Source organism: Gymnoscopelus braueri (genome assembly GCF_963280865.1).
Source record: "Gymnoscopelus braueri genome assembly, chromosome: 16".
NCBI lineage: Eukaryota > Metazoa > Chordata > Actinopteri > Myctophiformes > Myctophidae > Gymnoscopelus > Gymnoscopelus braueri.
This window is the reverse complement of record NC_137616.1, coordinates 35838798-35849456: the sequence shown is the minus strand read 5'-3', so window position 1 is coordinate 35849456 and position 10659 is coordinate 35838798. Positions and strand designations below refer to the sequence as shown.

Sequence of the window (10659 nt, the reverse complement as noted above, 5' to 3'; positions counted from 1 at the left end):
AAAGAGAAACAAGAAACCCTTTCCTAGTGGTGCAGTAACAAAGTACATTTACTTGAGTATTTGTATTCTTGGATACTTGACTTTCACTCCACTATACATTTCAAAGACAAATATTCTACTTTTGACTCCACTTCATTTCTAGGAATGGAAAGAGTATACAGTATGAATTTGCCATTTAAGCTCTATTTCAGCTATAGTGGAAATAGCACATCTACAAGCTCATGTGTTGTGATGTGACACATTAATTGTGACCTTGTAGATCTGCTATTTTTGCTTGATGACTTCAGTAGTGCTCCTTAAGTGCAGTAAGTGCTCCAGTACTTAAAGGGATATTTCACTTTCAAAAAAACGTTTGGTCATTTTATCATCTACTCAGGCCTTTGTGAGCCCCCCAGACAGTTTTTAAGTTGCTTGATTCAGTATTTAGATATACGCATTAGGACGGCAGGATGAGTCACCAGAACCAAGGACGGGTGTTTTTGATGAATCTAACATGGTTAAAATGAAGTTTGAAGTTACAATGGGTTTGTATAGGAAGGGGGCGTGTCTGATAAAAATGAATATCAAATATCTAAATAATGAAATATCCCTTTAAACTCAAGTACAAATTTGACTGAGCAACTTTCACTTGTAGTTGAGTCATATTTGACCAGGAGTATCTATACATTGACGCAAGTACTTTGTCCACCACTGTGCAACACACTCATTCATAGAGTGACTCATTTTCGTAAAAAACATAAATAAATAACAAAATAAAATAAATAAATAAATTGCTGCATACTGATCATTGCAGCTAAAACACACACAGCTAAAAAAAAAAGAATGCAATGCTAATTGAACACTTGGATATTTGTGTCCAAGTGTCATGTCATCAAGATATTATTTATTGGCACTGTCACTGAACACATATTATTTAATCTACTCTGTGTAATTATGGAATGCTACAATTTAATGCTTGAATAAAATGTGTGTCAGATATGCTGATTGTGAGTTTTGTGTTGGGGTGAGGGGCGTGAGGGGCGTGAGGCCATGTCATTTTATTGACAACGCATTGCGAAGCGATGCATGTGTGTGCGTGGGGGGGGTCTCAGCTTTTGTTAGGCGTAAGAACGGGGGGCTTCCGAGGAAAGATCGTTAGGAACCACATGAGAGGTCACAGTGACCTATTGATCTATTACCACGACTTAAAGAGGCTGTGGTACTATTTCTGATTTTCATTCATCGAGTCGATTATTAGACCACCCGAAAATGTGCGAGGATGTCTTGCCTGTGTATTTTCAGTTTCTTTTTGTAAGATGAAAAGATGAAAGATTGACGGATAGAAACAGACTGGACTTATGACGTATCAAGACCATGTATGTACCCTCCATCACATTAATATTTCTATTAACCCATTAAGACCTGAGGCGATTCTTAAAAATGTTTTCTAAATCCTAACAGTTTTTGGAAAAAAAACGAAACATTTTTTTCAAGATTTTTCAAAAATAGCAGATCTACAAGCTCAGGTCTTAATGGCAGTGCCAGTGTGTTGTTCATTTGACTTACTTTGGAGTGGTCTGCTCTCTAAAAGAAAACTACAACCGAAGTGGCTGCCAAGTGGGGACAACCACAGCGCTTATTTCCTATTGGTTGACGCCCAGTCAGAGTTCACCAATGTTGAATTCCATGCTTCAGACCCGTTGGACACACATCAATGCACCGCACCGGGCAGCTCTACACCTTTGCTCCCGTAGAATGGAAGTGAACAGGCAAGCCAACGCTGTGACTTTGCCTTTAACCACTTAACCCATTAAAACGGGGAAAGCATCAGTGTCATTTTCGATTTCTTTGGCTAGTCAAAAATAACAGATATACAAGCTCATAGTGCGTCACTTTGTGCCACGCTATGAACTTTCAGATGATCTATTTTTGTTAAATCGTGAAAATGTGTGCAAATCTTTGAATATATATATATTTTTAAGCAATTTTTTGTAATAAAATCTTTGCTTCTGGGGGTCCCTGGAACAAAATATTTTAAGATGGGGGTCCGCGGCCAAATACATATAAATTTGTGGGTTCCTTGACATAAAAAAGTTTGAGAACCACTGATATAGCATGAGCAACATACGTTTTTCAGAAAACTGTTTTAGAAGACATTTGTAGAATCGGCCTCAGGTCTCAGGTTAAACCCTATACTTGGTTGAGTGGAGTGCCTCAGGGCTCTATATACTATAGCTTGAGGAACCGAATAGAACAGGGTGCCACTTCTCTGTTGAACTTCAATGGACGTGGCCACCATGTTCTATTCAGTCGCCCTATTACTTTGAATGGTGTGCTCGTTCTTGATACTTGTCTTTTCTGTTTTTGTTCTACATTAAATACCGTTGCTGACAATAGCCGATCTACAAGCTGTTGTGATCTTTGTAGATCTGCTATTTTCTGCGAATGTTTTGCGAAAATATGGATGCTGGGGTTGAACTGGTTAAGGAACTGTTGTTTGGTGTCCACATAAATACAGCCTTTGAACACATAAAATTACAGTTTTTGTAAGAACCCTCCCTCCCCCTCCCCTGATACAGTGTAGGCCTACTGACACCCAATCATTATGTAGGGGTAATAGGCCTGTGGCACTGCCTCTTCAAGAAAGAAAAACAAGGAATTACTGTTGTAATTATTGTGCTCAAACAATGAATTATAGTCACGTGATGTACTCACAGCTGGGGGTCAATAGGCATGGCGCTGTCTCATACAGAAGACTTTTGAGTGTACTCTAGTATCTTTACAAGAGGGTGCGTGCGTGCGTGCGTGCGTGCGTGCGTGCGTGCGTGTGTGTGTGCGTGCGTGCGTGAGAGAGAGAGAGACAGAGCAAGAAGGATTGACTTTAGGTTTGGGCAATATATTGGTATCCTGATATGGGACAAATTTTAAAGGGTGCATTACAATAAAGTGATGTAATTTTTGGAACTTAAAGGAGTTGTTCACCCAAAAAATTACTTATTTCCTATCAATTACACACGCCATGAAGCGTTGAATTCATGTTTTGTTTTTGTTTTTCGCATTCCTAAGCCAATAATTTGATGATCGGGTGGCTGCTCAGTGAGTATCCTACCGGATAGACTCCACCGGGCATCACCGGTCATAAAATTATTGGCTTAGGAATGCGACAAAACAAATAAGCCTCCACGAATTCAAGGCTTCAGTTCATTGCGTGTGTAATTGATAGAAAATAAGTATTTTTTGGGGTGAACTACTCCTTTAAGCTATCTGATTGTTCTAGCTGTTATTACATATCATATTATCATTTATTACATTACTATATTGAGGTATTTGGATAAAAGATATACTATATCGCCCAGCCTTTAAGAATGAGTGTCTTAATTGCTTTAAGAACATAGTGTACGCCATCTCCTCTTGTTAACTTTCAGAACTTCTCCCTTTTTTGTACACCTAGATGTGTGAAAGAATGGGTGCATCATGCACGAGTATGGGTTTACTCGCAAGGAACAACTTGTACCACCTCAACACCATGTGCAGTATCGGCAGCGGTTCCCCAAGGCACGCGCCACACACACCAGAAGCCCCCGCCTCCTTTTGTACGGCAGCTGAGCACTGTGTGCATGTACAACCAAAGCATCCCTCTGAGCACGTGAGGACTCTATGTACAGTGAGGGAGTGTACTGTTTACTACTGTACATGCACACAGTGCTCACCGCCCAGCGGTTAGTTCCTCTAGGTTGTTAATATGCATTGCACCAACCAGAACGCTACGCTCCACGCACACACACACCACGTCACTGGATTCCCCAGACTGTACATCTGAAATGCCTGTACTGTGTACAGTGAGTAGTGTGTGTGTACAACGTGGACACAATGTCCTCAGCTTCCCATACATTTGATTTGGCTCACGTTTTCTGGCTTGGTGCCAAACGTGCCAGCCAATCGGAGACTGGGGAATGGATATAGTGGGCGGGCAGTGGGCGGTCAGTGGGCGGGGGGAGTGCGTGACGCGTCCAGAACTACTACGGACGAAGCCACGCCCCGATAGTCCAAATATGGCAAGTTGAACTACAAAGGATATTATCCTGGATATCGTGTTGTTGTTACTCTGTCTGGAACATTTGTGGATCATCGGGAACAAATCCACAGCTATCCGTACATATGCATGCGATCCTTTCCTTTATGGAGAGAATCGTGGGATATACGTCTTCCATTATACACGTTTTTAATCTACGGAGAAAGTCCTCGCAGCACTGTTGTAGCATCGGCATCCCGCCCCGTGTCCAGCGTTGCCAGATCCTGTGAGAGAAATAGGCAACCAGGTCTATGAAAACAAGCCCCAAAAGAAGCGACTAGGCTACGGCTTTTTGAGAATATCCGATCTACAACCTCACTGTTGTGAGATTGTAGATCTGCTATTTTCGAAAAAATAAAAAAATAAATGATTCAATTGGAAAAAAAAAATTTACAATATTTTAACAACACAAATCCCAGGCACAAAATGTTTTCAGATGGGGAGTCTGTGGACAAATACATATTAATTTGGGGGTCCTTGCCATGAAAATGTTTGAGAACCACTGGTTTTAACAACTTTAGCCCAAATAAGCAACTACTCGTTAGAAACAAGCCCAAAAAAACGCAACTATCAATATTTACAACAAGCAACTTCACAGAAAAACAAGCCCAAAGCGGCTTATAATAAGCGGGCATGGCAACCCTGCAGCAGTGGGGAGGAGCGTAGGACAGCCAGGTCCCGTGGACTGAACCGTGGAGCTGGTGGAACACGGCGTTCCAGCGTGGATTTGCACACATATAGCGGCACAGAGACAGAGTAGTAGGCTACACAGTCACACTCATAGAGCAACCATCCACACACAGACAGACACACTCTCTACGTCCTGGGTTTATTTGCTGCTGCTGATTCGAGATCGTGGAACACAGATCACAAAAAAGGTAGGCTTGCTTTTGATTTATTGATTGATTGATTGATTGATTGATTGATTGATTGAATACTTTATTAACAGTTTGCAAAAAAAAGCTCAGAGGTACAGCTCTATACAAAAGGATGCTAAAAGGATAACCTATAAGAAAGCACTATGGCTTGTTTCCATTGGGGTCCTGTGTATTCAATTCATCGAAACATTTAAAGACAAACAATAATATACAATAATATGCTAAAACATATGAACGACTCGAGTAGAAATCAAAAAGAAAAATATGTACAGTAAACAATTGGGGGTGGGGGGGCAGTTGTTTATTAATGCTTTATTCATATAGTAGATACAAACAAGATCTGCACACTGCAGATCCTACTATTATATTATGTTTTATACGTATAGTAGATACAAAAAGATCTGCACATTGCAGATCCTACTATTATGTTAACTTATGTGTATTCCAGTTTACTGCATGTTTTCTGTCATTTATGGAAGGGATGACTCGTATTGTTTTTGCTAATATGAACATTACCCATGCATGTCCTAACTCATGTACAATAGACCCCAAAATGCATGTTCTGTTCCTTCTTGGGACCTCACACACATCGTGGCTACAAGAAAACATTAGAGGCTGGATGGATTTCGTGGGGTGCTTGTGTTGTGTGTAAACGATGATTAACTGCAATCAGTAGCATGTTTGTCCCCTTTAATTTGATGATGGAGTTGTCATCAAATTAACGGATCCACTCCATGCCTCTCGGTGTGTTATACTGTAGGTATAGCCATCCTCTGTGTAATACAGTGGTTCTCAAAACATTTTCATGTCAAAGACCCCCAAATTAATATGTATTTGGCCAGGGACCCCCATTCAAGATTTGTATGAAATATTAAAAAATGTTTCCAAACCAAAAACAAATGTTCAAGATGTTTTGAAATTAGCCACTTTGAGAACCACTGGGGTGTAATAATACTCACCTAATGTGTGAAAATACACCACCGCAAAACCCATTGTGACCAACGACCTGAAAAAAGAAGCTACTCAGCTTCGTCTCTTCCAGGTTCAACGTTTTATAGGTCAGGAGATGGCTGATGTGGTGAGCTCCAGAAACAAGGACACACTCATCAGCGCTGCAGGGAACAAGAGGATGATGAGCACCAAGAGGAAGGCAGAGGGTCACAATAGGCCAGCAGGCAAACTGCGTACCATGAAGTCTAGGCGTTCGAGGGATTCGGAGAGGGACTCCGGTTTCTCAGGTTGGTTCATCCTTCGATTTTAATTACTTAAATCCCAGCACCGTTATTGTGGGGAAAGCTTTTGCTGAAAATATTTTTATCGGACAAGTTTTACCTAAAGTAAAACATTCTGAGTACTTCTTCCACCACTCACTGTCCTCCCCGCAGTCTCCTCTGCCTTCACTGTGCAATGTGTCACATGGTTGCAACCCACTTTCTTACCTTCCCCCTCTTTGACCTGTAGATGTGGGCTCAGTGAGCGCTATGGACACCGCAGACTCACCGGAGGACTCTCCCCGGGCTGTTCTGGGCTCCAGCTCTGGACCGCAGCCCTCCCAGTTGGCAGTGGTGGGGGGCTCCTACACCAACCTTTCTTCTGTGATCATCATGAACAAAGTCTTACTCAAGCAGGTATGCAGCTAACACACACACGAGAACGAGTCACTTAAGCCCTATACACATGCTCGTACAACAAATGAAGTCAAGTGAAAATTGCCAGTCAACAAGCTCACAATGTGTCGCATTGTGAACTTGTAGATCTGCTATTTTTGCTATTTTGGAATAAATAAATACAAAGTTTGCCTATAATGACATGCCTAAAATAGGGACTGCAGGTTGAAAATGGTTAATAATCACTTGATATGATGAACTGAAGCAGCTTTCCTGTTTATATACATTCAGCGTTTGAAACACACAGCTTGTTGTTATAGTTCCCCTTTGTTACAGCCACAACAAAAGAAACTCGGCTTTGTCATGCTCATAATCAAGGCCATGGAGACCACGCTGCATAAACATCCTGAGCTTTACCAGAGAGTGTGCACTGTAGCAAGTGTCCACACATTTCCCAGCCATTTGAACCAACCACACTATAGTCCTTCAGAACTAGAGCTTCCTCCCCTAAACTATCAGAACCGTGTATAATCAATTCTAAACTAACAAACAAGCCACAAAAACACAACAATGAGCACAAGAAACAAAACGTTAATACGGCAGGAAGGCTGCTTTGCCTGAAAAAGAGAGCTCCTTCCTCAGGCTACTTTAAACCTGGTGTCCGTGTTTTGGGCATGTCATTATACGCGAAAGATTATTACTATTATTTTCCAAAATGGCAGATCTACAGGCTCACAGCTGAGCTTAGCTTGTAGATCGGCTATCTTTTGCTATTGTTCTGCGACAAAGTATATAGGGCTTAAGTGGTTAAATCTGGGGCAGGGTTACCCACTAATCACATGATCAAGACTAAGAGCCTCTGGACAGTCAGTCTGTTCAGAGAGGAGAAAAGAGGGGGATAACACATAACACGCTTCTTTATCAATAAGGACTGCATAACAATGCAGTTTTGAGCATGTTGCTTTGTCTCCTATTAATAATAATACTTTTACAGTAGGTAGATATTTTGACCGGTACTGGCATGTAATAATGATACTGATATTAGGGAGTTAAAAATGTCTATTGATATATCAACCAATTTTCTTATTTTAGATATATAAACACAATAGTTTTGCAATGACCCCTCAAAAATGTGGTCATCAAACATTGTAATAAAGTTAGGGTTTAAATGTTATTGTCCAACATGAAATCAGTTCAGTAAAAAGTCTTCATACACGGCGATACCAATATATCTGCGATAGGCCAGTATTGGCCAACACAATCAGTCTAGCTCTAATAATATATAGCTCCATGTATGCTGCCAGTTGTTACTTTTGATATACATAGCTCAAGTGTGCTTTCTTTCCATTATAAGGGATGAGGAAGAGATTAAGCTAGTCTGAAGAGGTTTGCCTGCTGAATGACCTGTCTCTAATGTCTGTGCTGTCACTGTGCTGTTCTTCCAGAATGAAGAGAACCCGCCCGCTCTGAAGCCCTGGGGGTTCAGTCCCGCTGTGGAGGTGGTCCAGCCAGTGGTCCAGCAGCCTCAGGTGGTGTTTCTGCAGCCGGTGGTCTCTCGCTCTAAGGAGGCCTCCTCGAAACACAGACGCCCCAAGAAGTACCTCCCCATCCTCAAGTCGTACCCCAAAATCGCACCCCGTCCCGGACACGGCCACGGCTCCTCGGGAAGAAGCACCACTTCCTCTTCCTCCTCGTCCGGTTATTCCTCGTCTTCCTCAGGCTCCGTAAAAAGTGACTTTTCCAGCCACCGGGAGCGCTCTCATCACAGAAACAAGCACCATAAGAGAAGCCTGTCCGTTTACTCTAGCAGTAGTTCCTCCACAGGCAGTCTAACCCCTGCCTCCAGCCCTGCACCTCCTTTGCTTCTTCGGCGCCTCGCTGTGCCCCTGACAGACAGCAGCAGCTCCTGCAGCCCTGCCAGTGAAAGGCCCTCGCCTGCCGTCAGCCGATCGGGATTGTCTCCCGGCCAGTGTCTCACTCCCTCGTACTGCCTCGACGACTCTGAGGCCCCGCCACTCCTCGACCTGGCTCCCCGTGTCGACGGCGCCGAGCAACATGACGCCGACCTCGATGCCGAGCCCGACGCCAAGCGGAAGCGTTTCTGTAACACTTACAACATCCTGAACAAGTCCGGGCTACTGGACATCACGCTCAGAACCAAGGAGCTGGTCCGGCAGAACCGCCGCGCCCAGACGGACTTGGACCGGCTCAAGGAGCAAACCGAGCTCTTCCTCAAGGCCCTGCAGACTGGGGACAGCAGCATCTTTGCCCGGCTGCAGGGCAGCCTCCAGGAAGAGGACCGCGAGAGGGAGGGGGAGAAAGAGAAAGAGATGGTTGTCCAAACCAACTCCACGGGTTAGACCACTGACTAGACCTAGACTAAAAGGTCAGATGGTAATCCTATAGACTCAGACTGGGGGAAAGCAAGGGTGGGGGGTTGTTGGAGCTCACAAAAGACATGCTGAGCCGGCAGTAATATGACCCACAAATCCACCCGTCCTCCACCCCCCGCCCATAGCATAATGTGACCTACATACTGGCTGCAGTCTGCTTTCAGTCACTGGTCAGTCATTGGTCTGGTGGTCCATGCGTGCATCACTTCCACTGACTTCCTCTTGACCACTTTCAACCTGGTGTCCAGATTTTGGGCATGTCATCAAAGTTGAAAATCTTTTAAATTAAATCAAAAAAGCAAAAGCAGCACTTCTGCAAGCTCTTAGTGAGCTTGTAGATCAGCTATTTTCACCATGCGTCATGTGGTTAACTATAGTTACTGACTTAATATCTATAGTGCGGATAAGACCCAAGAGGCACTGCAGACTTAAAAGTAAAACGCCACTGGGGGATGAATACATTCTGTAGATGAAAATCTATGAGGATGGATATTATTTTTCCCTTGCAAGTGCACTGCACAATGTGTCTGGATCTAAAATTGAAGTGAAATATGATACTTCTAATCAGCTCTAGCCCCATTGATGCTGAGGTGCACTTCAACTCAACAGCAGCTGTGTAGATACTTGAAGAGCAGCTTTTCAAAAGAAAAGAAAAGAAAGTAGAACTTCAAAATATGCTTGTCATTGAAATGACACTGTGGCTTTATCGGCGAGAGCATAATATCAGGCTCACAACAGTATTTTATCATGTTACACTGAATGTGTCTGGTTCCTCAGACCCAGAGCTATTGAGAGAGTTATGACAATCCCATAGACATCCCTTGTATAAATCATATAATATTCAGTTCAATTAATGTAATATTCATATGATATTCAATCAATTATTGCCAAAACCAACTTACAGTTGATTTCGGTGTGCTCAGAGATAACAAGAACAAGAAGAATGCGGAAGTAATGCTTGCCATCGAGAGACCAAACACTAGTTCCAAACACTACTGTGTACTTCCAATCATTGAATCTTCAATAATGGGTGTCGATGAAGCACATGCGATACATGAACCATGTGATCGCGAACTCTCTCTTTCAGCGGGTCTGCTATGACCAATCTACATCTCCAAACAGGAGAATGCTGTGCCTCGAGTCTTATTTGGTTTTGGGCTGTATTCTGAAACAGTTCTGCGATAGGCCACCACATTCTCTCTAAACGTTCCCATCATGTTGATGGAATGCTGGTTATACTTGGAGTGTAGCAAAGGGTTCATTCAAGCAGTTCCCTGTCAGGTACCATCGAGGTGTGAACTGCACGTCCTACATGTTTATATCACAAAATATTTATTTATGACTGTGGGGTTGTTTGTGTCTTTTTTAGGGCCGGGGATATAATTAATTGTGTCCATTTTGCATCACTTGTTACAAAGTGTACAGTTGTTTCTGTTCAGAGTTTGTATTTGGAATGACGAATTGCGTGGACGTGATGGTGTTCTCCGGGAGAAACTTTAAACCGAATCGATGCGGGCAAAAACAGCCCTCAAGACAATTCCACTAGGGAAATGCAGCAGTGCTGCATCAACAAGACTATGATTCAAGTGTGTTTTTATATAACAAACAGAAAGTGAACACTGAGGTTCAACATTGTAAATACTTGCAGATTTTGGGCCATGGCATTTCTCCATTGTAATTGTGTGTTTCTTTTCATTTTTTTTTTACTGTGTGTACAGTGTAGAATTACG

At 42.7% G+C, this 10659-nt stretch overlaps 2 protein-coding genes across 2 annotated transcripts in view; both read left to right on the top strand.

Moving 5' to 3' along the window:
• Positions 1 to 10659, top strand: part of LOC308103590 (E3 ubiquitin-protein ligase pellino homolog 2-like) — a 243242-nt gene that overhangs the window by 141541 nt on the left and 91042 nt on the right. The gene's annotated exons all lie outside the window — the stretch shown is intronic.
• On the top strand, positions 4798 to 8896 carry cipcb (CLOCK-interacting pacemaker b; the record flags this gene model as incomplete). Its single annotated transcript, XM_080452800.1, has 4 exons — positions 4798 to 4929; positions 5949 to 6167; positions 6391 to 6557; positions 7982 to 8896. Exons 2-4 carry the CDS (start codon positions 5996 to 5998, stop codon positions 8894 to 8896), a joined length of 1254 nt encoding a protein of 417 aa, XP_080308926.1. The 5' UTR covers positions 4798 to 4929; positions 5949 to 5995.